General features: G+C 52.2%; 1 protein-coding gene across 1 annotated transcript; it reads right to left on the bottom strand.

The window, feature by feature from the left end:
* Positions 1 to 257: 257 nt before the first annotated feature.
* On the bottom strand, positions 258 to 27,020 carry PYROXD2 (pyridine nucleotide-disulphide oxidoreductase domain 2). The gene is made up of 16 exons (XM_079899238.1): positions 26,848 to 27,020; positions 22,230 to 22,249; positions 19,719 to 19,812; positions 19,563 to 19,636; positions 14,190 to 14,345; positions 12,078 to 12,231; positions 10,208 to 10,269; positions 10,018 to 10,115; positions 7,573 to 7,714; positions 7,055 to 7,189; positions 5,734 to 5,806; positions 5,315 to 5,471; positions 4,822 to 4,976; positions 4,002 to 4,108; positions 2,355 to 2,475; positions 258 to 1,602 (listed from the first exon to the last, which is right to left on the bottom strand). The coding sequence occupies exons 1-16, from the start codon at positions 26,972 to 26,974 to the stop codon at positions 1,532 to 1,534; spliced, it is 1,746 nt and encodes a 581-aa protein (XP_079755364.1). The 5' UTR covers positions 26,975 to 27,020; the 3' UTR covers positions 258 to 1,531.
* Between the last annotated feature and the right edge of the window lie 450 nt (positions 27,021 to 27,470).

Below are 27,470 nucleotides of genomic sequence, written 5' to 3'. Positions count from 1 at the left end.
TTTCCTACACTAAGCATTTGTAACTTTTATTTACAAAAAGAAAATAATATTTTGAAAGACCGAGCCTGACGTGATGTGCCCCAGGCCCCTGGGATTTCACAAGCTCCTATCTGTTAATCAGCTCTGCTCTCCTTAAGCTAGTGTTAGGGACGGATGTGCTTGCCCTCACCCCATGGCTTTCCTTCCTCCCTCCCTCCCTCCCACCCTTCCTTCCTTCTTTCTTTCTTCCTTACATTTGCCCCCTCTTGGGCCCTGGCAAATCTTTTGAGAAAAGCAAATCTTAGAAACCAGACCAAAACCAAATTTTCAACAAGCTCAAAAATTTAGTTGTACCAATGTTGCGTGAAGCAGAGGTAGGGGACAAGATTGACAGCCCTTATTGTGGGAAGACCTTGGTGGACCCAAAGATTGCTCTGCTCTGCCCTGGTCACACTGCTTCTAGTGGGCTGGTTAAAGAAAAGGATGTCAAAAAGACTGCTTTCTGCAGAATCCAGAAGTGACAATAGTATCTCCACCATCAATACCAGCAGCAAGACCACCACTGTGTACCAAATGCTTATCTGTGCCAGACGGTGGACTAAACCATGATCTATTGTCTTATTTGATCTTTAGAACAACTCCTTTACAGATGACAGATCTGGGTTTATCGAGGTTAAGTAATAAGGCAGGTATTTGTTAACCTATAAATTTGCCCAGGAAAGGGAGGGAGGTGATGCCCCAGGGAACATTGCACCTCCTCTGCTGATGGGGGCTCGGGACCACGGCCTTGGCTGCTGGGATGGAAGAAGCTGGATTACCATGGGACATTTGTGTGACACTTTCTGATCAAGAGTGACAACCCAACTCACTTCAGAACAACACAGGTTTATGTGGAAAGATTTTGGTGATGTGACGGGTATGGCTCGCTCATGGGAAGTAAGCGGTTGAATCTCCAGAACTGGGAATGTGGGTCCCCAGACGGCCCTCAGCTACACCCCCCTTGCACTCACCCTGACTGCTGTTTGTCTGACTCTGGCAGCTTTGACGGCCTGAGAGGCCATGCACTGCTCAGGCCAAGGCCCCTGTGGGTGACTTTGTGGGGCACTGGGGAATTGGGTCCTTTCTTATACAGTTTGGCGGAAATGTGACAGCAGTAGACTGGGCCTCCCCAGGGCAGTCCTTCAATCAGCTGGTAGAGGGCGCCCGACAGTGTGGAGAGGATGCTTGTTGATCAGACGGACTGTTTGGAGCTGATGCTGTGAGATTACTGGGTACCCCAGACAAGTTTACCCCATCCGGTTATTACATATTACCTATTGTACTAATACACAGAAAGATGCAAACTATCGATATAAAACAAAACCAGTTCATTCAAGAAGCCATAGATGCGAGGTTAACTGGGACCCAATGTAACTTGTACTGTTTTTTCTAGAATAGTGGCTTGAGCCTTGAGGACTTGCCTGCCTCAAGCAATATCCTGGGAAGCTGAACCAATGGAGACTTAACATCTCAAGGGTGAATTCATCTTCCTGGGTCAGAGTTGGTTTGGGGGTCACATGCTCCTGAGGTCCCTAAAGACCACGTGAGCTGCATTGCGTCCAGCGGCTCCCATGACACCTCCTCCTGGAAGGGAGTCTCCCATGAACCAAAGCCGTGCTCACCCCCCTCCCACCCCTCCGTCCCCCCATGGGACTTGCTGAGGCACCAGCCACAAAGCAGAGCAGGGACGCCTCAAGGGTGATGCTGGGGCTGTGGGTATCAGAACCACCTGGGATGATTCTTAAGACAGATCCTGGACTCCCCTGCATCAGTGCAGCAAGGGCCAGGTGCCTGGTGCAAGCAAGTGGCCCCCTCCCTCTGCCCCCCCAGCCTGAGAGCCAATGGGCCAGATGGCGAGACTCCCAGCACGTGAAACTAGAATGAGGGATTAAGGATTTGAGAGGAAGTCATGGAAGTATGGACCCCGTCTGGGGGGCCGGGGCCCACATAGCTCAGAGGAAGCATCTGTATGAGATGAGCTTCCGTGGGGTCAGTAAGCCTGGGAGGGGAGCAGGGAAGAATTTTAAAATTGAGAAACTGAACTTTGCCAATTCTTACTGGTCTCAAATACGGATGGGAATTTAGAGGCATGGGTCTTACACAACCCACCATGGGAACTTGGAGAGATGCCTCCACTGGGACGTATCCCCAGGTCTCGTGGGGAGGAGGTGAGCTAACCTGAGGGTTGTGGCCGGAGAATTCTCAACATGGGTGATGGCTTGATCTCCCGGGAGTTCCCCCCCTCTCACTTCCCCCCTTGTTTACCCTGCTCCCATCTGCAAGCCTCTGCCAGCCCTCGATGCCCGCACAGGGTAGTGGGACTGAGGGTCACTCACCAGGATGGGCCCCACTTCCGCAGAGATACAGGCCCCGGAGAGGGCAGCGGTAGCTGGAGTGCAGGGGCACAGGGCGGGCAAAGTACAGCTGGTCCAGGGCCATGGCGCAGTGGAATATATTCTGCAGGAGGCAGGGCCACAGTCGTTAACATAGGAGTGTTACATTCTCCACTCCGCTCCCTTCCCCTGTTCTCCAAGGAAGGTTCGTCTCCTTCCAGGATGTTTTCTCGGGCTCTTGTGATGCAGAATGAGGAGGGGAAGAGAGAGAATAGGCACAGGTCCTAGGGCTGGGGGTGAAGTTTCCTAGAGGCATTTTTCAAGAAGGAAAAAGGGTAGGGAGCATCTTCAGAGGGTAAGGAAACTGAATGGGAAAGAAAAGGGAGATTTTAAAGATGTTGCTGTGGACTCTGAATCCCCCTCACTCTGTTTGAAAAATAGAGGAAGTTGATTTATTTTGACTCTGGTACATGTTTCTTTGGCCAAGACACCCAGCTGAGCTTGTGCCCTGGGGTTCCAAGGTCACAGTAAATGGCAGATGGATACTGGGAGCTGAGCGCGTTTCTGCTCCACTGGCCTGGGTCAGACCAGCCGAGGAGGGAGGAGGTGTGGGGGAGGGGGAAGGGCACACCTGCGGGGCAGGTCTGGACAAAAAGACCAACATCTGCTGGACGTCCCCGTGGGGATGACCTTCACCTGCCCCATCAACGTGTCCCAAACTGAGTTCGTCTTCTTCCCTCGAGTCAAGTCGGCTCCTGTCCCGTCTTCCCTGCCTCTGTGGATGGCATCACCTCCCCCTCCTTGGCCTTCAGGTGGACCCTTTACGTCCCCTCCACCCGCCCTCTGCACGCACATGTATCAAGACTTCTCAATCCACCTGCCCAAGACTTCCGCCTCCACCCTTTCCCTTCCCTTCCCACTGCCTGGCCTCTCTCACTCTCTATCAGGCCCAGCGCTGTCCAGTAAAAATATAACGGGAGTCGCACATGTAATTTTAGATTTTCCAGTAGCCACGTTAACACTTAAAAGGAAACTGGTGAAATTAATGTTAATAATATATTTAATTTAACCCAATTAAATGATGTATTTAATTTAAGCCAATAGATCCAAAGTATTATCATTTCAACATGTGGTTGGTATTAAAATTATTGATGAGACATGCTACATTTTTCTGTACTTGGTCTTTGCAATCTGGGGTGCATTTTATACTCGAAGCACATCTCATTTTGGCCTGGCCACATTTAAGGGCTCAACAGCCACACGAAGCTAGTCACTGCTGTATTTGACCTGCCTCCTGACCCATCCCCCTGCCTCCAGGCTCAGTGAGTTTTTGATAAGAGAAGTGTGAGCACATGCTGCCTGGGGGAGGGGAGGTCCCTCTGAAGAAAGGCAGATGGGAGGGGCTGACATGGACATCCAGGCAGAAGGGCCGCAGTCCTGGTGACCTGCTCAGCAGACGCTGCCTCTCCTCACTCCTCCTTCACTGCCTAAATCTGACGGTGTCTCTGTCCCCTCTCTGCTGTGGTCTCTGCCTCTGTCCTCTCTTCCTGCTGAAGGCTGGGTGTGGAGGGACAAGATAAAGCCGCGTGGGCCTGCCAGGGAGTCGGGGTACAGGGAGAGTATGACGAGAGACCCCAGTCCTGTACTCACCCCCCCAGGAAGCCCAAAGACTCTCTCCAAGTCAGGGGGTGTGAGGATGTCTCTGCCCACCACGGAGCCCTTGAAGCCGGGGGCGTAGGCCTCAATGCAATCACACACTAGGTGTCGAACACAGGGAAAAGAGATGGTGTTAGGAGAAAGAGGCATTACGATTGTACAGCTCGGCATATTTACTAAATTCATTAAACTCTACACCTAAAATGGATATTTTTTCATATGCAAATTATACCTCAATAAGCAAAAAAACAAAAACAGTCCACAGGCAAATAAACAATTCATTACAGAGACCTATGGGTGTCAGGCTAGTAGAGCCTCCCACTCTTTCCCACCTTTTTACTCCAACCCTAAACACTTGTCTCCCCTTGAACATGCAAACATTTCTTCACCTCATTGCTCTGCTCAAGTTATTTCTTTTGCTTGGAATGCACTTTGCTGCCTGGTCGACTCCTATTCATCCTTTAAAACCCAGCTCAAATGTCCCTTCCTTTGGAAAGCTCTCCTGTCTCTCTGGCTCACAGCTTCCTCCTTTGGTTCCCCCAGCCCGTTGTACTGTAAGACTGGTTTGTTAGTCTCCCCCGCAGGACCGTGAGCAACCTGAGGGCAGGAACGATGTCTTTTTGGCTTTCTTCGCTCAGGGCCTGACCCCAGCAGTTACTCACTGTGTTGATTTAGGTTTCCCTGGGTACTCCTCTCTCCCTGGCACAGAACTTGCAGGTGTTAATCCTGAATGGGGCAGTCAGGAGGAGAGGAGGCCATACGGGATGCTCGGCCAGCTGTCACTGTGAAGCCAGGGTGGTCTAGCCCTCCTTACCTCTGTCTGCGTGAGCGTTTCTCTCCTGCTCGTCCCAGGCCTTGCCTGCAGCCAGTGTGTAGGGCGTGTACTGAGTGAAGAGGGAGATGACATGGCAGCCAGGGGGAGCCAACGTGGGGTCCAGCGAGGAAGGGATGCAGAGCTCAATCATAGGTCTGCGTGCGACACGGGGAGGAGAGAGGGAAGGGGCTGGGGAGCCACTCTGAGGTGACGGGACAAAATGAAGGCCTGAGATGGGAGGATGCTGGGGCCAGGCCGATGATCTCTGCAAGGTCATGGTGGTGTTTGCCTGCACGGGCTCGGTGACCACCAGGACAGTCCAGACCACCAACGGGGAGCTCCCTCATCTCCAGGCCCCTGTCCCCGGCCAGACCGGCAGGCTCGGGGCTCTCTGGTCCCTCCCAGGCCAGGGTGGTGAATGAGCGCGGTCCCTGCCGTCCCACCACACCTCCTGTGCTCTAACCAGGGGCTCAAGTGTCTCCAGGGTCCCCACCTGTGGGAAGGCAGGCCATCCATGGCGTCTTCAAAAGCCTGATGGAGAAGGAGGGTGTCCTCACAGTTCAGGTGGATTGAGCATTGGTGATGGGGCAGCGGCTGGCCCCTGGGAGCATTGGGGGCCGCCAGGAAGTCAGGCAGCCTGTCGACAGCCACTGAGGGACCAAAGAGGAGGGTCAGGGCCCAAAGGCCTGTGTCCTCAGCCCCCCAGGGTCCTCTATCTCTACCCATCACCTGCTCACCCACATGGTGGACTGGAAAGAAAAAGTATGAAAAAGTGTTTCACCTTCAAACTGGGGGGCAGGCTGTGGGGCAGGGGATAGAGATGATGATGAAGGTCAGTCTTTCCCAGACATGGAGAGTTCTCACTCAGATACCCTCAGAAGGAACAGCTCTACAATCTGGTGTGCCTCTTACCATTGATCTTGGTAACAGGCGACTGGGTGTCCAGCTGGGAGATTCTCTCCGCGAACTCCTCAGGAAGCCACTCCTGAAAGAAGAAGGTTCTACCCTGGGGGTGGCCAAGGCCCCAAGGGGGCTGCTTTACTCCTTTGCTCAGACTGGTCCCTCAACCTGTACTGCTGGAGACCCTCTCCCTCCCTCAGAGCTCGGCCAAACCACTTCCTCTGTGAAGCCCTCCTGGACCCCTCCAGCTCTGCGCTAACCACTTCTTCCTTTGCAGTCTGCCAGCGTCCTGGCTGTAAATGGCCCACACCAGCTCCTGCTACGGATATGGCCCGTGGGCTGCAGCGTCTTTCACCTCTGGTCTGTAAGCTCTTGGAAGTCTTGATGATCTCAAAATTGTCTCAAGATGCTTTTGAACTGATGTTTGCTGAATTTGATTAGTGGAGTCACTCAGAAAAAGTGGTGCCTTGTCCCCAAGAATAATCCCCCAATCGCTGGGAGCTCCATGCTCATACACATATTATCATATCTTTGGGGGACAGGGAAGGTGTGATCAATTGCAAAAACTGCCCCAAGTCCCCAACCCTCCTTGTATGCACACCCCTTTTTATTGCCCTCCCACTGTGACTGAGCTTGGCCATGAGACAAAGCTAATGTTAGCAAATAGGATGCAAACAGAAGCACTTGCGTGACTGAGTTTGCTCAGTTTTGCCTTTTGCCAGATCTGGACTACGTGCGTGGGGATGAGAGACACATGGAGCAGAGCTGAGTCATCCTGGACACTCTGACAGAGACCTCTCGATTAGCCACAGCCATCAGCAGGGCCCACTAGTGACCCGCAGCTGCTGGAGGAGTGCATGAGTGAGCCCAGATCACTTGAACTCAGCCAGGATCAACTGATTTCTACCGCTCTGTGTGCTCAATCCGTATTTCTTGATATGCCCAGAAGCTGTGTGGTTGTTACGCAGCATTCACGTGGCAACAGATCGCTGACACAAACAGTGGAATTAGAGCTGGTTAGAGGGGAGAAATCAGGACAGCGGGAAAGCTGTAGAAGTAACCCTGGGTTGAAAGTCAGACCTGAGTTCTAGCTCTGGCTCTGCCAATTGCTAGCTGCCTGGCCTCGGTCACCTCACGTCCCCGGACCTGTCCCCTCACCTGTGAGGCTTCTTTGCTGTTTGCTCCCTGCCCGTTAGGTAAGGAGAGAAGACAGATTTCCCCACATCCGGAGAGACTTGGCACTCACATCTCCCACCCTGATGCAGCCCTGGTCCCCTTGATCCCTCCACATTCCAACCCCAGGCAGACATCTCACCTCCACCCCCAGCCTCACCTGTGGCGTCAGCTTCAGGAAGGTGATCTGCGGTGACGCGCTGGACAGCACCACTTTGCTCCTTACCTCCGAGCCGTCTTGCAGCACTACTCCTTGAACGCGCCCTCCACTGCTCACCTGCACCTTAGCCACTGTCTAAAGCCACGGGAAAGAGCCCCCAGGGTCCCCGGGCAGGGAAATGCAGGTGAGTCTTGGGGGATGTCCGCTGTCCATGCTGCCCCTAGGCACTCGCAGCCTCATCAGCCCTGGCCCCGATTCTCTGCAGCTCCTGGTGAGGCGTTAGCCCACCCCTCCAATGCAAAGGCTCAGCCCAAATGTGGGCTAGTGGCTGTGAATTCAAATGGGGTAGGCAGAAGAACTGGGACCTGGTTCACAGCAGTACAGGCTGCAGAGCCCGAGCTCCTCGATCCTGAGCCAGGCCTTGTCCATCAGTAAAATGAGGGACTCTCCAAATCCGATACTTTGTTCTATTCTAAGATCCTTGCCAAAAATTGGGGTGGGGTAGAGGGGCTGTTCACCTTTTCAGTGAAGATACTTGCTCCGTGTGCGGTGGCTGAGCTTGCAATGGCGTCGGAGAGGGCACCCATGCCACCCTGGACGTAGCCCCAGGCCCCCCGCATCCCCTCCAGACCCCCCATCATGTGATGGAGTAACACATACCTGAGGACAGATCATCAGAATCAGTGGCTGGAGGTGGGGTTTAATCTCAGAGTTCTAGATGCAGAGAGTCCTTCCCGTCCTGTATCTTCAGCCCCTCCCTGCCCCCATCCAGCCCTGTCCGACTATCCTTTAAATGAGCTCAAGACTCTTGCAAGAGCCCTTCGCTTCCCATTCTGCATCCTCTCCCCCTGTAGACATCTGCGGGCAGACCTTTGGTTCCAACAATGTGGCAGCGATGCCCAAACCTGCCTCTCCAGCTCTCTCCTGAGTGCCAGCCTGTATGCCCAGCTACCCACAGATATCTCCACTGGCATGGCTTTGGGCAGGCATCTTAAACCCATCCCCTTGTCCCCACTCCCCAGCCTGCTTCTCCATCCCAGTGAATGGCACCTTCAATTTCCAACAGAAAACTGGGTGTCAGTCTTGCCTCCTACTAGGCCCTCACCACCTACATCGTCGAGTGCCTCCCAAAGAACTTTCCAAGGCCCCACTCCCTGCTGCTTCCTCCCTGGTCCAGGCCATTCTCTTCTCTTTCTTAAGTTGCTGCAGTAACGTCCTCCTAATCGGACCCACTTCTCCCACTCGTTCTTCCCTGTAGACCTTTCTCCACGTAGAACCTGGAGCCCAGTCTCAAAACTCAGCTCTGCTCCTGTCACTCAGCTCTTTTCAAGCCTTCACTGGCTTGTCGGTGCTCTGAGGACGATGGCCAGTCTCCAAAACTGGCCTTCAGGGCTCCTGCCTGCTCGTCAGCTTCGTCCCTCCCTACACTCCCCCCACCCCCCCCCCCCCACTCCTGTTAAGCCAACTCTCAGTGCCTTGAATAGATCATATGAGCCACGTGCAGCTCCTACATTTGCACGTGCTGTTCCAGAGTCTAGAAGCCCCTTCCTCCCTCTTCTTTTATTTGGCTAATTCCTCCTGTCCTTAGAGTCTCAGATGAAACATCTCTGTCTCGTGGGGGGCTTCTCTGAGCCTGGACCACGTTGCCCCACCATCACAGTGCCCACAGCTCTCCATTCCACTCCTTGCTCTGTGTCTACCTCCCCCATTAGGATTTCAACCCCATTCACTACCGTGTCCCCGGACCTAGTCCCCAGGCAAGTGCTCCATCGATATTTATTGAAAGAATTAATGAAAAAACAAATGACTTAAAGGCCCATTTCACAAACTGGGCAGCAGCTAAGCCTCCTGAACACCCACAGAGAAAAGGACCAGAGGCCCCAGCTGGCAAATCCAAATTGGCTGGTTGATCTTGGCCAAGATGTTGCAACTGCTGCCAGCTCCCACTTCTCCTGGGGATTCGGGGCCGGCTCAGTGTGTGCCGGAAAAGCACTACCAAGTGCTCTTATCCCTTGAGACACAGCTTCCAGCTGCATCTTCTGGTGCACTGGAAATGGCCCAAGACTTGGCAGCATCCTCTATCCCAACACACACACACACACAACACACAACGCACACACACAACACACACACACAACACACACACAAAAAAAACACACAACACACACAAACAACACACACACACAAACAACACACGCACACACAACACACACACACCGCACACAATCAACACACACACACAACACATACACACAAAAACACACAACACACACAAACAACACACACACAACACACACACGCACCCCTCCATTCCTGCTCCTACGGGGCCTCATTAAATCATACCACAGCTACACACTTCACTGTGTCTGACTGCCCCCTCTCGGATGAGGCTGTCAGCACACCTCCCGCTCACAAGGGGAAAGGCAGCTTCCCATCCATGTGAAGGTATCTGTGTGTGTGCGAGTCCTGGAAGCCAGGGAAAGGATCTGCGGGAGAGGGACAGGCAACGGGGATTTGTGGGAAGGGAAGAGATGATAGATAGGTAGATAGGTAGATAGATAGGTAGGTAGACAGGTAGATAGGTAGGTAGACAGGTAGATAGATAGATAGATGATAGGGAAGAAGATGCTCATGTTGAGATATCACAGGAAGCAGGACAGAGGTGTTTCTACTGAAGCAGTAGGGAGTAGTGGCTAAGAAGGAAGACCCAGGGTGGGGTTGGGGGCAGGTCAGACAACTTGGGCTAGAAATCAGCTCTGCCACTTACTAGCTGTGTGACTTTGGGAGGGATACTTCCCTTCTCTGAACCACGGCTCTCAGGTGTTGCTTTGAGGCTTAAATGAATCCTGTGTGAAGTGCTTCCTCCTGCCTGGCTCACTGGGTGAGCTCAGGGAACGGTAGTTAACGCTCTCGAGGGGGGATCAGCTCCACTGCTGCTGCCCCACCTCACCTGCCACACTCACCCACTCCCCGGAATGTAGGGACTTGTCATGGCTCCAATCACAGAATCCGTTGCTAGAGTAGCCTTTAGAGGCTCAGACTCAAACCACTGATCCAGCACCTGGGACGGCAAGACAGCCAGGAGAAGGGCTTACCTCGGGAGCAGAGGCCCCCTCACTGCAAGGTCCAGCCTGAGGCTGGGGAGCCCCTCACCTTGACAGCTGGAGCTGTGAGGACCTGGTAATACTGGGGCAGCTGGGCTCCCAGGATGCGACCTGAAGGAGGAGATCCATAAAATGTGAACTGAGACAGGTAAGAAGGGAACACTCTGATCCGTAATGTCTCTGCACCTGTTTCTTTACCTGTAAAATGGGAGCACAAAATATTCTGCACCCCTAAGAGCTATTGTAAGGATTAAATGAGGTATGTAGAGCATTTCTAAAGCGTTTCCATAGGCACTTAATACATTTTGCCTGTTAGAATTATTTTGGGGCAATTTTTAATTTGTATCTTATTCCCCCACTTTGAGTTCTGTAAGGCCGTGCCCTGGGAGGCAGCAGCATGGCTAATCCATTCCTCTGATACTGATTCAAACGATCTCCGAGAGTAACTGGGCACTAGGACCTTGAAGGCAGAGGTCATGAACCCTAGGCATTGCAGCCCCAGTGCCCAGCTTGGTGCCTGGCACATAGCAGATGCTCAATAAATATTTACTACATGAATGTTTATTGTATGACTCTCCTTGGACTGGTAATCTGGGAGGCGATGTCTACTTCTGGCATCTGTGGTAGATTCTACTGGCTCTGACCCGTCACCCCTCCCCGTGTCCACACACTTTGCCATGTAGCTCTGCACTGCTTCCCTCCCTAGCTGAGTTGACCGCCCCGCCCCTTGATTCTGGACTCAAATGATTTGCTTGGCCAGTGGAATGTTTACTGATGGGATGCAGTCAGAGGCTTGGAACTGGCCTGCACATTGGGGCTTGCCCTCTGTGCTTCTGTCATTGACATAAGAAGGCCACTCCTGGACTAACCTGTGGCTTCCAAGAAGAGGATTAGAGACACCTGGAGCAGAGCTGCCCCGGCCACAGCCACATGCGTGAGACCAGACCAGATCAGCTCGGTCCAGCTGGGATCAGCTGAACCATGTAGACACTTGAGAAATAGATGTTTATTTTTATATGCCACTGGAATTTTGTAGTCTGTTATGCAGCAATTTTGTGACCACAGCTAACTGTTGCAGTATTTTTCTAGAATATAGAAGCTAAACTGATTTTTGTCCCCTAGAGGAGTGGTAGGAAATAATAGTAGGCTTGGTGAAACTTCCATTCTCATACCCACAGCAGACATCACTAATTCATCACAGACTTTTTTCTTGCTGAGCCCAATAATCTAGCATCCTTCTTGTATGGGGGCATCTTTTCAAACTCTCTTGGGCCCCATCTCTTATTCCAGCCATGCCTATGGTGACGAGCTCCGTGCAGGCTCTGGTCAGCTTCACACAGTGCAACCTGACAGCATCCCACCTCAGACCTGAAGATGTGCCTCTTCATTTCTTCCCTGGGGCTTCTCTGGCACCACGACAGGACACCTACGGGAACCCACTTGGTACCCATGGATGCACAACCCAGAAGTTAATGCCTCATGTGGGAGTTAATACCCCAGGGGGCAACCTCTGACCACTGGAGGACAGAACCCAATGAGTAAATGTGTCCCCTTTCTCCTCCTGGGCATGTCCTCATGTGCATTTCCTAAGGCTTCTCAGAGGGAAGGACCTCACCAGCCACAGTGGTGGCCAGCTCAGTAATGCACCCTGCTATCGACTCTCCCTCTTTCCCGTTTCTCCTCCTTTCCTTGGGATCCCCCTTCAAAATGAACTACTTGCACATAAGCCTTTGGCTCGGGCTCTATTTTGAGCACGCCATCCTACACCTTTGCCACTTCAAGTGCTCCAGGTGGCCCCTATTAATCGATGGCAGCTGGCAGGCTGCCTTGGAGGTTCAGGCTCATGTCCAATTGTGGAGAAGATGGGCTCAATCACATGAAGGTGCTCGTCATGCCCAGATGCCTGCCCTTGGACTTACCCGCCTGCAACAGGGGCTTGAGGGTGGAGAGCGACTTGAGCCTCTGCAGCAGGGAGCCCCGCTGGAAGGCCTCCATGTCCACCGGGGCTGCATCCAGCAGAGGGTCAATGGCTAACGCCAAGCGATTCATGAAGGCCTCATATTTGGGAAAGGCCTGGAACAGAGCTCTGAGTCAAGGCCCCATTGCCTAGAACCCCACAAAGACGCTGTCCCCATGCTTGGCCCTCCAGCTGCCCCATGTGGCCTGCTGCCCCCCAGCTGAGGCTCAATTCCTCAGGCCTCACGCCCAGTGTGGCTCAGCCTGGCTGTGCTGAGTTACCCCCAGTTCTAGGTCTGTGTGCTGATGTCAACACTAGGTGAGGTCAGAGAGAGCCTGGGTAGTAGGAGGGTCACCATGTAGTGGCAGGGACAAGGGGGTTGATGTAGGCCAAGACCAGTCGTCAGCCACGGAATCCTCAAGTATCCTAGGAAGTGGTCTCTGTGATAAACCAAAAACCACTGAAAAGTTTCTCCTCTCTGTCCTGTCTTTCTATATCTTACTGATAAAAGTAAGATCTCTCTGCCTGTATTCCAGCATGCTGACTGCTCCTTCCTGGGCTGCAAATCTCCCGCATCCTCTTGTCATCAGCTGGGACAGGAGCTTGCATCCCTTCACCCCACAACCTCCCACAACAGAATCCACTTCGACAGCCTGGTTATGACCCCCACACCCCCTTCCCTGGATGGGTGACAGGAGCAAGGATGGGCACCCGTGGTACCCGAGGCCCTATCTTAATTCTCAGCCGAGAGCTTTTAATTTTTGGTTCATCTAGACTCATGGATATACCCATGGAACTTTAACGACTCTTACATAAAGAAAAGCTCTGTGTTGAAGTACACTGGAGAATCTTGATTAAAATGAAGGGAAAGGGCTTTCTCTGCAGCAGGTCTTTAATGTGACAATGTGCAAAGACAAAACCAGAATTCAGCTCCTTACTTTCCACAGTGGGATGTGGCCTCTGCCTCCCGCTCCTGTGGTCACCAGCTCACAGGGCCCCGGCCACACACGGCCAAGGCCACTGCTCTCTAGGCCCAGGGAACTGGCCTTGTCCTGAATCCTCTCTAGTGCATCTGAGACGAGCAGGGCTTGGAGCAGAGGGTGTAGGCAGCGGACCCCAACTCACTGCGCAAAAGAATCACTTGGAAAGCACTTTTTTTTGGTTGACTTGATCATCAGCCAGTGTCTGGAAACCACTGGCTGAAGAGAGATGCTGTGTCTGTGGTTTTCTTGGTTTTACCCAATACTAGATTAACACAACAAAAAGCAACACGCATGGATTGGTTAACCCAGGTTCTTCTTATAAAAATGTTTCCACCAAGATATGAGCTAATGCTGTGCCTTCAGCTTGTATCTAGGCTTGGTACAAAAAACGGCCATTCAAAGAATCTTTTTATGTCTGTAAAACCAATCACACCGGGCCCGTTACATTCAACGACTCATCTAGACAAAGCTACCCAGCCAATTCCTCACGGTGCAATCCTAGGAAAAGAAATGGGCCTTCTCCGTCAGATGTGTGTGCTCCCCTTCACCAGACCTGCTCGCCATCATGGACACATTCTTGCCTCGGGCTGCCAGGGGATGATGCCAAGATAAATGAATATTTATTACGATGCTCTTGTCCTAAATTCCTGATCCAGTGTGTTCTATCCTTAACTGTCTCTGATCTCCCCTTCTTCTTTCCGGCCTTCGTGTGCTTTAATATTGATGACCACCTGGAATTCTGTCTGAAAGCAGGAGAGCTAGAAAGCACTTAGAGCGTAAGGACATATCAGTGGACTCCCTTTTGAAATTCAGGCAGAGGCCACCTGAACAGCGGCCTCATGCTGAACACACACAGGTTTGAGGGTCTCCAGTGTTCACTGGTCTTAACCAACTGTCCTCCACCCCTTCTCTTTGCAGTGCCCAAGATCAAAGGCTGGCACAGACTGGAGCCTTCCTAGGGCGGATGAAGTGGCCACACCCTTGTGGCCTTTGACAACCTGCTGTAGGACAAGTCCAACCAAGCCCATTTTTTTCCAAGAGCGGCCACCAGGCTGAGATGGAGGAGATCAGTCTCTGGTCACCTTCCCTACCTGGGCATCCTTCCGTGAGAACTGGGCGATCTGCTTCTGGTTTTCTGCCATGTCTGTGCCCAGCAGAAGGGACCTGGGCACCTTGCCGGCTGTGCCCTCTTCCAGCATAGGTGTGAATGAGTGGGGGTTTCGAAGATGAAGCCTCAGCCCGTGTTTCTGCAGAACACAGACAGCACAGGTAACATTTGAGGGGATCTGCCCATGACCCTTCTCTGATTGTGTTTGTGTGACCGCTTAGGTACCTGCATGCAGGTTCCCAAGGCCTGTGGTCCTGGTTCCTAATTTTGATACAGGTGTATAAAAAGCCCTCTTGCCCAGGCACCCTATGGCAGACCATGCCATACCACAACCACGCCACCCAGTGACAGGGACTGTACTAGGGTTTACGATGGTTACGTCACAACAGCTCTGTAAGTATATCATCCTCATTGTACAAATGCCACAGCAGAGGCTCAGAGAAGTGAAATAACTTGTCCAAGGTCACATGGGGAGGTGGATCCTGGTTTCGAAACCACACCCCTGTGACTCCAAAGCCCTGGCTCTCAGTGTTAGTCTTTAAATGCCCCCCTCTCAGAAATAATAACTAAAACTGAGAAAGACACAATAAAGCCACAGTCATGTGAAAATCCGTATTTACAAGGTGGATAAATCGTTCACATCAGAAACAACTTATTTACTTTGCAGGCTCATTTACTCCAGGGTCACTTTAAATGGAAGTTCCCTTGATGCATTGAGAATATGATTTGATTTACAAATATTTGACTAGCACACAGAACTTTCCAAGAGTACACTTACTTCTTCAAAGAAGGTGGAGATAAAACAAAAAGGGCCTGTGCTGTCTCCACCAATAAGACTTCCTGCTCCCGCTGGAGACTTCTTTCTTCTTAAACCACTTTATTGAAGTATAATCGACGTACAAAGAGCTGTACGTATTTAATGTGCAACTTGACGAACTTGGCGTTTAGAGACTTCTTCCCCCAGATACTTGGTCTGCTCCCTCACCTCTTTGAGGTCTTTGCTCAAATGTCACCTGAGTAGCAAGCTCCCCACCCCCATCCCCTGCCCCCGAAATGAGATCTGTGAGCAGAAGTTTTAGGAAAACGTGAGGAAACCAAAAGAGATTTTTCCAATAATTACAGCAGAAGTTTCCCCAAACCACAGGTGTTCCAGATGGCAGGGTCTCCACGGTTGAGGGTTCTGTGGAGGTGAGTCTGAGCGTTGGTAGGGGCAGGCTGGGAGACCCGCAGGATCCTTTCTAACACTAAGATGGGGAATGCCTTTGATTCCAAACTGGAGGAACTTCCAGCTTGGTTCCTCCTGATACAGTGAACTCTTTCCCACCCAGGTGGCGCCCCTAGTTCCTCTGTGTCTCTCACCCTTGGCATCACATCCATCACCAAGTCTCACAGCTCAGCCTCCAGACCTGGTCCACATGTCCCCGCCCTGACTCAGCCTGAGCCGCCACCCTGCGACCATGGCTGCTTCCACCGCAATCCACACCATCCAGCAGGTGGTATGACCTTTCATAAGGTCATAAATCCCATCAGTCCACTTGTCGATTTAACACCTCTGCTGCCCCCGGAGCTCAGGATAAAGCGCAGGCCCTTGCGTACAGCACGCGAGGCCTGTCTCCTCTGGCCCCTGGCCCTCTCTCACACCACCTGCTGCCTCTCGGCCGGGCACTGTCTGCTCCGGCCACATGACCTTCCCTCCCCTTGGGCCTGTCCACCTTCACTTCCCTCTGACTGCAACGCTTTCTGCTCAGATGTTCACAGGGCTGGTGACTTCTTGGCATTTGAATGCTAGCTCAAACGTCACCCCTTCAGGGAGGTTTTCCTGGTCACCAGTCCAGGCTGGGCCTCCAGTTCCTCACTGTCACATTACTTTCTTTTCCTTTCTTCAGGTGGCACTTACCTCTCCCTGAGGTCCTCTCACTAAGAGCAGAAGCCTTGCCCTCTTCCCTCGCCGCTGTCTCCCCACATGCCTCTCCCAGGGCCTGGCACAGGGCAAGTGCTCAGAAGCATTTGCTGAATGAATGAATCAATAACCTCCCCTCACCAAAAAAGGGACCCAAGAGGATCCCAAGGGTTGTTTCAAGTCTCGATAATTGAACAGGATTAATGTATTTATCTGATTCCAGGACTTTCTCTCATAAAGGGAGCCGTTGTTATTCTTGATGGTTTTGATGATGTGGTGTCAGAATAAGAAGGGGCTGTTAAACCACCGTTATATTATCCCCATTAGATTTGCTCAGATCACGCAGTTTCCCTCTTGTAAAAAACAAAATGCTTCTGATTTACCCATGGGATTTCTCAGCATGTACAGCCGTCCTGGCTGGAAATTGCCGGGAAGGGACAAGCCGTGCATTAGGGAGCAGAGAAATGGGAGAGTTAAGGGGTGTGGTTCTCAGAGTTGTGCTCTGGGGTCCTCCTACTTCAGAATCATTGGCTCCTGGGCCCACCACAGTCCCACAGGATCACCCTTCGTTCCTCTGAGCAAGAACCACTTTCCCACCAGTTACCCAGATTGTTCTCAGGGACCTGAGAGTTTGAGAGCCCTGCCTTAGAGAGATTTCCGAGGAAAGCAGGAGCAAAGGGATGGGGTTGGGAGCCAGAAGGTGAGTGCAGGTGGGAGGGAGGACAAGGGGGTGCCACTTGAATGAGGTCAAGGCTGGTCCAGGGAGAGCTGGGGAAGGCAGCTGCTGGCTGATACAGGATGAAAGACACCACCTCCCCTCTGCCACATACACCCAGGGCAAAAGCTCTGCCCTCCTTGTCTGGATCCCACGACTCACTGTGGGGCCACTGTAAAAGCAAGCTTACTATCCAGGTGGATAGAACTGCGAGATGATCTCATCGACAGCTGGGGAAACTGAGACTTGGAAAACAGGCCCGGCGAGGCCTCAAGCAGGTTGGCGGAGTCATCCTCTGGCTCAAGTAGAGCTCAGTCTAATCGGGCACAGGCCCACAGTGGGAAGGTCTGATAGGAAGCAGCAGGCCACAGGTCCTTCTGGAGCCTCAGTTTTCTCAACTGACGAATGGGCATAATATTGGGTTGGCCAAAAAGTCCGCTCGGATTTTTCTGTAACATGGAAAAATCGAATGAACTTTTTGGCCAACCCAGTAATACTAGCTGACAGTTGTCGAGCACTGACCATGCCCCAGGCACTGTACTAATGATTAGCAAACACCAACCACTACAATAGCCTTATGAGGCAAGTACTATTACATCTCCATCTTACAGATGAGGAAGATGAGGCACCACCAGCCCAAGTCATACAGCTGGTAACAGCAGAGCAGGGATTCAAAACTGACCAGTTAGGTTCCAAAGTCTGCAATCTCAGTCCCGTGCTCTACCGAGGCCGGAGCTGCTGGAAGAGCTTATGTCTGTGACCTGGCCCACTGTCATCGGCAAAGTGCCTGGAGGTGCACGAGGCTGAGCTGGGTGGCTATCAAGGTGCCCATGGTGGCGGCACCTCACAGAACGAGGAGGAGTCAGTTAGACCTGGCTCAAGTTCTTGGTCACTTCCTAGTGTGCGAACTTAACCCCCCTGAATCTCGGTTCCCTCATCATAAAATGGGGACACTACCTGCTCTCGTCTCACAGACGAGGACAAATTGACAGAGCATGAAAGCTCGTAGCCCACGATGTGACACTGGTAAAATAAATGCTCTTTATTATTGTTTTCGAAACAGAATATTCCTAGAAAGAGGAGCAGTTGCCCTCCTATAGGTATCTTCTGAGTTGTCAACGTCCTGTTAAAATAAGGTACCGCGCACTCCGGATGGGATTAGTTCCGTGCATCACGCAGCAGGACTGCTTCCCACCTTGATCTGAGCACCATTCTCCTATTAATGCAGCCCAAGATCAGAGATCAAAGGATATACTCAATTCACTTGGGAGCTGCTAGTTAAAGGAACCCTATGAGAATACCATTTTCAAATGAGTAACTTTTTTTAAAAAATAAAGAGAACGGACTTCCCTGGTGGCGCGGTGGTTAAGAATCTGCCTGCCAATGCAGGCGACATGGGTTTGAGCCCTGGTCCGGGAAGATCCCACATGCCGCAGGGCAACTAAGCCCATGTGCCACAACTATTGAGCCTGTGCTCTAGAGCCCGCGAGCCACAACTACTGAAGCCTGCGTGCCTAGAGCCCGTGCTCCGCAACAAGAGAAGCCACTGCAATGAGAAGCCTGCGCACCGCAACTAAGAGTAGCCCCCGCTCGCCTCAACCAGAGAAAGCCCGCTCGCAGCAATGAAAACCCAATGCAGCCAAAAAAATAAATTAAGAGAAATCCCAGGAAATTATTTTAAAAAGAAAAAATAAATAAAGAGAATAATTATGTGAAAATTTCTGTTCTGTGATCCTCAGCTTTCATAAGTTAGATTTTTAAAAGGAGGGTCTACCCCCACCCCTCCCCTCACACTTGCCACTCTGCATAATTGGTGTGTCAGAAAATTGCCTTCACCTAGAGTCTGGTTTGGACTGAAGTCCACAGACCCATTCCCAGGCCTTGGCAGGGTTTCATCCAGTCCTGGCTGGTGACAGGTGTGTGCTCTCTCTCTGTGTCTCTCTTAGGGGTACAAAGAATACTTTATTTAATGGGTGTCAGCGGATTAATGTCTTATTAATTTAAGATTTAGGGCAAAGCTGGTGCTGAAGTGCCGTCAGCGTCGTATACAGACGGCGCAGGGGCCCTCTCTCCAAGGGGTGGGCGACAGAGGCGCCAAGCAGGTAAGCTAAGTGGGCTCCTGGAATGCATGACCAAGTTTGTCAAAGAGGCAGTGAGGGGGTGAAGGAATCTGAAGGGGCGGGGGACAAGACTGTGGACCAAGGTGAGGCTACGAGGAGACGACAGAGGCAGACTGTGAGTTCTCAGGATGCCCTCAAAATGGCCCAGGAGCCCAGAGAGGTGAAAGTCCCCGAGTCCGACTTCCTGCTCAAGCTGCCGAGGACGGTGACAGGCTCTCATGTGTAATGAGGGCAGAAATCAGCTCAGGTCCTAAGGCAGCTTTGCAAACTCAGATGCCCAAGGGTCCTAGCAGGTTTCCTATGGGGGCTGGACAGACCCCAGGAAGTGATGTGACAAAGCAGAGCTGGGACCGAATCCACGTAAAGGGCCAGCCGGTACAGCACGGAGGAACATGGGCCTGATGTGGACAAAGCCTGTTCTTCGAGAGGTTTGATTGTGTATGAAATTTCCTGATCTTTAAGACACTGGGTGGGCCAGACAAAGCCCATTTGTGGGCAGGCACTACGGAGACCATGGGAGATAGACACACCCTCGGAGGGAAGAATAGCAACTGCCCACTTCCCCAGCCCCCAAGCCATGGAGCAGGTGGACACACACACACACACACACACACGCTCTACCTTCAGCTCCAGGTCGGTGTAAATCTGCGGTCGGAGCAGGCTGAGGAGGTAGGATGCTCGGGAGAACTTAAACCCTGAAAATGAATCGGATGAAGACAGTAACCAGGGGTCACCAGTGGTCACCCCCCATGCCCCTCACCCACCTCTTTGGCTCACCTGGGATTATTTCCTCTGTGACAGCTGCACCCCCGATCACGTGGCGTCTCTCGAAGACTGCCGTGTTCACCCCCAGTCTCTGCAGGTATGCCGCCTGAGGCGGGGCACACAGGGCCCTCCCTTTACCCCTGGGGGCTGACCCGCACCCTCAGGGTCCTCACCACAGGGCTGGCTCAAGCTGTCCCTGCCTCTGAGATGCCCTTCCCCCTGCCACCCGTGAATGTTCACCCCCCCCGAGATGTTCTCTAAGACCTGACATGATTGGTCCTGCCCCTCCACTTCCCAGCCCGAGGTGACCTTCCCTCCTGCAGGGTCCAGTGCCTCTGTGAACTCTTCATCTCCTGGGGAGGTGGGGTGGCAAGCCTCGCTCTCCTCACTGGCCTGAGGCAGGCAGCACGGTGAGCTTGCCTTGTGAGTGCTGAGCCCGACCGCCCAGGTTCCACTCCTCTTTCTCTCTTCTGCTGGGGCGGCCTCAGTACCTAATCCATCCAGCCTCAGTTTCCTCACGTGCAAAAATGGGGCTGATGATAATAACACCCACTTTGACCGCTTCACGGGGTCACTGTGAGAATTCTCTGAGCTGGTCCCTAGAAGGGGCTTACACAGGGTCCCTGGCACATGGGATGTGTTCAATCAGTGAAGCCATGATTATAGCACAGCCTTATTTTGGGGAACAAATGATGCGGGGGGGGGGGGATTAACTTTTCTCTAGCACTTAGTGGAAAATCAATAAATATTTGTTGAACCGAACTAGTCCTGAGTCTACAGACCTAAAATGCTGGTCCTCACACCACTGCAGCTACCACCCCCAAGGTGACAGCAGGGATGGTGTAGCTCTGAAGGCAGACTTTTTGAAAAGTTCGCTTGGCTACTACAATGTGCCAGACACCGTGCGAGCATCATCTCGTATAATCCACCCTAGAGGTAGGCACCGTGATTCTCCCCATTTCACGGACAAGGAAACCGAGGCTCAGTGAGGCTAATAGCTCAGGATCACAGAACAGATGAGTAGAGGTGTCAGGAACTGAACCCGGGCGGTCTGGACCCAGAATCTACACTCCTGACACATCCTAACGAGAAAGGAGAAAAGAGCAGCCCAACATGACATTCAGAAGGTGGCCTGGCCCTCAGAGGTAAGCCCTGTTTCTCCCACTAGACATGAACTATCTCATAATGATGACCGCAGACAGGGATAATCTTGACCACGACAAAATGGGACAGAGCAAGCCCACTTCACAATTGTGTCTAAGCACAAACGAGACAGGGTCTACTGGGCCACCACAATACCATCTCTCTCGGCCAAGACGAGTGATGCTACGTGTGCACAGTGACCGCTCTCCTCACCCTAGTCTCCCCTCTCCGCGCACACGGTTACTGAGATGCCCGCTCACAGGGCTGCCCCCACTCTGACAGTATCCAATCTAGAGCCGACCCCTACTTCCTTAGGCTCTCCCCAAATCAGTCAACCGAAGTGCGTGTCCTAGAGTTAAGTTCCTCCTATACCTCTTATCCTGGGACGCCCCATGCTGTCCCCATGCTCACCATTTGTGTAAGGCTTTATGAGCTGGGTCCTTGGGGCACATCATCTATTCCCTTCACCTCAATTCGGTGAGGGTGGGCATTTTAATTCTCATTTTACCATGGCTCAGAGAGATAAACTGACTCGCCTTAACCTTTGCAAATGGAAAGTGGCAGAGCTGGGGACAAACCCACGTTGGTATTAATACAAAATCAATGTTTTAAATTACTGATCGGTTGAGTTAAATAATGTCCCCTGTGAAATGTTCAAGTAAAACTGCTGTGTCAGGAAAAGTCTTAAGATTGAACACAGGTCTCCTGGCTCTCCATGTTGCTGAGCCCCCTGCATTGATATTCTAGAGCATGTTAGGCTTGTGGCCTGAAGCCCAGTAGCACACACTGTGGTCTCCTAGGGGTACATGGACTCTGGTCTGAGAAGCACAGCCTTAGGGTAACCCTGGCCTGCCTCAGCTTGGGACCCAGAAGCCACCTGTGCTGGGGCAGGACCCCGCTTCCTCTGCTAGGTCGGCTTCCTCGCTGTCTCCAGGGCGCACTTTGGACTGTGTATAGCTGCTGTGTTCCCCGGGTTGGTACCTGGCCTAAACCTAGCTGGGGAACATGGGGTCTGTACACAAGGACAGCCCACTATCTGGAGTCAAAGGCCCCCCAGCCCCAGTTACCTGACCCTGCAAGCTCCAACCTGCCTCCCAGGCTATGCCCATTACACACTTTCCCAGCTATTTATCACCTTGCTTTTGAAAGGTCATGGGGGAAACCTATGAGCATTAAGGAGAGGAGAACAAGGGAGCCCCTGATATCCTCCTTAGCAACTGCAGATGTCCATTCGAGCCAGCCGCTGGTCAGCACCAGGGCGCGAGGACTAGCCGGCCTTTCCTTCTCCCCCTTAGCATTCATCCTCTGGCTTCCTTACACTCCTGCTGAGGGCCACACACCCAGGGACCAATGAAGAGGGGCAGAGTGGGAGGGACTCACAGCCACCAGCCCGTTGTGTCCTGCAACGAGAAGGAGGAGGGGGGAGGAAAGCGACAGTGGTCAGTGGGCAGACAGACACATTCCTTGAGGAGTGTGGCCACCCACCCCTGTCCCCATGCCCATGAAGATCCTGGAGAGGTAGCAGAACTTGGGGGACCCCCTCACCTGTACCTCGATGTTGGAACAGCATCTAGCTCAATGCTGTAAGACACCAGTCTTTGGGGAGTCAGAAAACCCCGGTTCTTGCCCTGAACTGAAAAAAGTCCTGTCACCCTGGCTTGGCCAGTGGCTCATGCTGGAGTGGGGACAAGGAGAAATCCACAGTCATTAGTTGAAAATTATCCCACGAAGCCTCGCATTGCTGGGCTTCTGGAACTTGGGGACGAGTGGGTGACTGTCAGAGGGAGTGTGACAGTTGACTTAGCAGGGAAGAGAGGGAGGCGAGGCTGTACGATGATGCCAGACGTCCCTGCCTGGCATGGAATCACCAGCCGTCCGGGTGAGCGCTGGTCCTGTGGACAGTTGCTGCCAGGCATGGCTTGTTGTGCCCAAGCGTGGCTCACAACAGTGCCCCAGAAGGGGCGTCTTTGTCAATTCCCAGTGTTCCCCAAATAAAACAGGAACAGCTCAAAATGAATGAAACACATACGGCTTTGACGTGCGCTAGAGTAGCTCAGTGTGCTTCAGGGGTGCCAGCTGACTGGGCAGATTGGTCTACTATAGAGTTTCTTTCCAAAAATTTTAGGCAGGCTGCCCCTGGGATAGGAGCCCTGAAAGTTGGCTTGGGATCCGATGTTCCACACCAAGCCCAAGTGCAAGTGCCTCCAAGCTAGCAAGCTAGCACACCAAGCTAGCAAGTGCCGCTCCAGCCCTGAGAAGCTCCAGGATCACGTGAGAACTCGAGTAAACACCGATTCCCCAACCCCTCCCCAGAATCTACTCAGCAGGTTGGGGCCGTGGACCAGGATGTACTTCACAGAAGCTCCCTGGTCATTCTGATGCAGGTGGTCTCAGACCCACAGGCCGAGCACATGGGGCCCTGGGGTTGGGGCCTCCCCTTTCCTTAGTCTCAGAATAAAATGCAGCAGCTGGAGAAGTCCTCGATGGGTGGAGAACAGGCCCTGGTTGCTTTCAGGGAGGGGGGCCAGGCCTCCCCTGGGACACACGGCACATGCTTCTCTTTGGTGGTGGGAAGTCACTCTGAGTCTTCAAAGATGCCAGAAGGTAACTGTGTTCTCTGAGCGCCAACCTGAACCCAGCGTTGACTCTAATAAAAGGCTCGGCCATTAAACTGACAAACATCCACAAACAGGAGGCAGCAATGACCCCACATGATGGATTTCTCACGGCTGAGTTGGTTTTGTTTTACATTTTCCACATAGAGACCTGCCAGAATTTTCTAGGTCATTGAGCCAATTTATCATCCATTAAAGGAATCTCTGAAACGGAGTTTTTTAAACTCTTTGGCCGTGATCTGAGGAAGAAACGCATTTTACTCTGTGACCTGACACCCCCCCCCACACATCAATGTATTTCACAGAAACGAAAGTTTCAGGAACTAATATTAAATCATCATGTGATAAGCATGTGATGATCTACTTGATTATATTTCATTTAAAAATGCTGATTGATATAGTACTATCTTTAATATGTTTTTGATAATTTTCTTAAGAAAGTTTCAAAAATATGATGGAAGGGAATCATGAATGGATGGATTGCAAGCTGAAATTTGGAAAGCCCTGCTCTCAAATACATATGACAAATTAAAGGCAGACTGTCCTGGGCTCATCCTGGCTTCTGCTGTCTTCCTCACGCGTAAAAACAGAGGGCCTGCCGGACCTGCAGTGTTGAAGGGAGGATAACCGGTAATGCACGTAAAGCACCTGTCCCTTAGCAGACAATAAAAGGCAGCTGCCTTTTAATCAGTGCTGATTATAAATCTTGGAAAACTAATAAAAGCTTCCAGGCAGCAAGGTCCAGTTCAGTCAACACATGTAAGCCCACAAATGCACAAACAGACCTCAAAGGGCAAAGGTCGAGGATCCAACAGCCCAAGCTCCTCTGTCCTCCCCCACTCCCCTAGCCCCAGTCCTGGCTGAGCCTTCCTGCAGCTTCTGGTGGCCTCTCCTTTCCCCTTGAAGGAGTCTTAAGCTGTGGGCTCGGGCTCAGCTCATCTCCAGGCCAGACTGCAGGGTCCCTTATGCAGCAGGCACGGGGGAGCTCTGGAGAGAAGCTGCCCTGAACGTGGGTTCTTGAATGTGTGGGCTGCAGATGCCCCCATGAGATCCATTCCAAGTGTTGGTTAGATGTGCTGACTTCCTCAGAATCCTAATCACCAGGTAGGGGCCCAGGAACTGCATTTTAACTAGTTCCTTGGGTCATTCTTAGGCAAAGTTAGTCAAATGACTAAATCAGGGTCCTCTTTTAAGGTGACTCCCAGTGTGGCTTCAGGGAGCAGAGATAATCTTTATCTTAGAAGATGCCACTGTGTTCCTCACTCAGGCTGGAAATGCCTTCAAACCAGCAATTAGAGAAGCAACGTCAAAGAAAAACTCAGGCCTGAGACTCACACACTTGTGGCAATTCACCCAGGTGTCTATCTGGGGACCTACGATCAACCTCTCTGCCAAGAGGCAGCAGGGCTGGGCTGTCACCAAGGGCAAGAAAGGTGGGAGGCACTTCCACTTCCTGAGCCCAGTCAGTGGGGGCTGGGGCAGGAGTCCCCCAGCCCCGGAAGTCGGTGAGATAGTTGTCAAACGCAGCCCCTGGTAAAAAATTAAATTACATCAACTTACAATGAAATAATTATATTAAAAACCAAGGTAATAAATATTCAAAGCTTGTCACTTCCTGTTTTACTTTGCTTTAACGGTTGGCTCTGCTTTCACGGTTATTTACCTCTAGAGACCCACAGAGGGGCCATGCTACATGATGATCCTTGGCTGCATCTCTCTCCCAAATCCACCTTTGGTGACATCACATTGGTAACTTTGAAAAAGGCCACAGTAGGAGTATTCACACTATGGAAATCTGCAAACATTACACACCAGGGCTTGAGTTATTGTTTTTGGTTGTTAGACTTAAGAAAGTGATGGAGAACCTGCTAATAAAGTAGATTAAACTTGTGTCTGTAGCTGTTACACTGTGAAATGTGCAAAAAATTGAGGAACTGTTCTTCCACTGTTCGAAAAACATTATCTGATTGAGCAAAGTCATTCCCGTCGTTGAGGAAGGCGTGAAGTTCAGACATAAATCTTTGTTTCACTTTCTTTCTGCTGTTTAAATAAAAATATCAAACTACATTCTTTTCAGAACTATTTTCATTTGTCAAATTGCAACCACAGGTTGGTTACTGAGTTTGGCAGAAGTCACAGGTACTTGGTAAGAACAGATTGGCTACCTGGAATTTACAGTATTGTATATATATATATATATATATATATTTTTTTTTTTCCGGTACGTGGGCCTCTCACTGCTGTGGCCTCTCCCGTTGTGGAGCACAGGCTCCGGACGCGCAGGCTCAGCGGCCATGGCTCACGGGCCCAGCCGCTGTGCGGCATGTGGGATCTTCCCGGACCGGGGCACGAACCCGCGTCCCCTGCATCGGCAGGCAGACTCTCAACCACTGCGCCACCAGGGAAGCCCAGTATTGTATTTTTTATCTGCAAAACCGTGTGCTACACTTGTTTTACGTCCGTATTTATAATAAACTTACGTATGGATACACACGCGCACATCTTCCCTGGAGAGGTGACTAGTAAACAGTGGCCAGCACACGACTGCTCTTTGTAGGGGTACAAATGAAGAAATGCCCAAACAGGGACACAGCTTTAAAGCTGTGTGATGAGCATGTCCTTCCAGGCCTGTCTTGGTCGCTCTGTATAAACCCAGTTGGAAATAATGTCAGAAGCTGAAATTGGGGCTCTGTGTGAGTGTGAGTGGAAGGCCCGGAGGAAAGGCAGCCTGGTCCTGGCCCGCAGCCTCACACACTCGCAGTGGAATCAGGTGCCCTGCAGCCTGGGGCTCAGCAAAGCATAGCAGGGTCACTGCAGCAGGTCTCCCACGTGCCCAGGCAGGCAAGGCAACAGGGGCTGTCACCCTCTGTGCGTAGGCAGGAGAATCTCTGGGACTCATTTCTATTTTTTCCTAACTCCCCTTTATGGAGCAACTGCAGTGTCCTTGGGGGTGGGGTGTCTCAGTGGTCAGGGGGTGGTGACCAGAACTCAGGGCACTTGGGGTGGCTGGATTTCACACTTCCTGTCCCAGGGCTCTTTCCTTCCAAACCTTACGTACCATATGCTTTCCAAGAGTATGGTGGCAACTAGCTAATTTCACAGGAGATACGTGGAAACCCCTGAATTCACCTAGTCCTCCCTGGTCATTCTAGATGGGAAGACTCAAGCCCAGAGAGGGCAAGAATCTGCCCCAGGCCACACAGTGAGTCAACAGCAAAGCCAACCCCAGAACCCCGGCATCTGCTTGCAGACAGGTGGGCTTTCCACACCAGCACCTGCTCTCATCCCAACTCCTGGCCAGCTCGTGCCAGAGTAGAGGGACGCGAGGGCCTTCTGAGCAGGGCTGCCCTTCAGCCCCTCAGCTCTGGCCCAGCCCACTTTACCTGCTCCTATTACCACTGCATCGTACTCCGGCTTCAGACGTCCCCTGGCGTCGGAGTGAGCTCGTCTTAAAGCGGGGTGGGGAGAGGCAGCCACGGCCCTGCGGAGCCCTCGGCCACATGCAGCCATTTCTGCCCGGGCTAGGCCAAGAATTTGCTTGCAAGCAGCTTTTCGTGCCTCTCCAGGCAGGGGGAGGAGCAGGGAGAAAGCAGGAAGAGAGGAGGAGCTGCAGCCCAGCTGCCGTACTTGGCCCTGGGCCACGACTAAACAGGGGAGGCTGAGCTGCCCACAGCCCAGCCTGACCCCGTCCACACCCGGCCGAGTCGCGGGAGGTCGCCTGTTAGCCAGGCAGAAGTCCTGCACCTCCAGGCCCCCAGAGAGTAACCACCGTGCTGCTAATTCTCTAGGGCTCCTGTGTGCCAGGCCCTGTGCTGACCACGGTCGTGCAGCCCCTCGTGTAAGCCCCAGAGGAGGGGCACTGAGGCTCGGAGAATGTGCGTGTGTGTGTGAGTGTGCTAATGAGTGTTCCAAAGGTCCGTCTCCTCCCCTGTGCTGTCCTGCTTCTGGTTAAGGAATTAAAGGTCCCGGATGAGTTGGGGGTGGGAATCCAAGTAAAGAGAGGGAC

This window comes from Stenella coeruleoalba (assembly GCF_951394435.1).
Source record: "Stenella coeruleoalba genome assembly, chromosome: 16".
NCBI classification, from domain to species: domain Eukaryota; kingdom Metazoa; phylum Chordata; class Mammalia; order Artiodactyla; family Delphinidae; genus Stenella; species Stenella coeruleoalba.
This window is presented reverse-complemented; position numbering and strand designations above follow the sequence as displayed.

What these genes read in the sequence shown, in the direction of transcription:
- PYROXD2 (XM_079899238.1), bottom strand. Translation starts at nt 26,974, where the DNA reads ATGGCTGCATGTGGCCGAGGGCTCCGCAGGGCCGTGGCTGCCTCTCCC. An exon ending in TGCAGTGGTAATAGGAGCAG is followed by an intron (nt 22,250 to 26,847) that starts GTAAAGTGGGCT and finishes TTCTCGTTGCAG; the next exon opens with GACACAACGGGCTGGTGGCT. An exon ending in TCTCACGGAAGGATGCCCAG is followed by an intron (nt 12,232 to 14,189) that starts GTAGGGAAGGTG and finishes GCTCTGTTCCAG; the next exon opens with GCCTTTCCCAAATATGAGGC.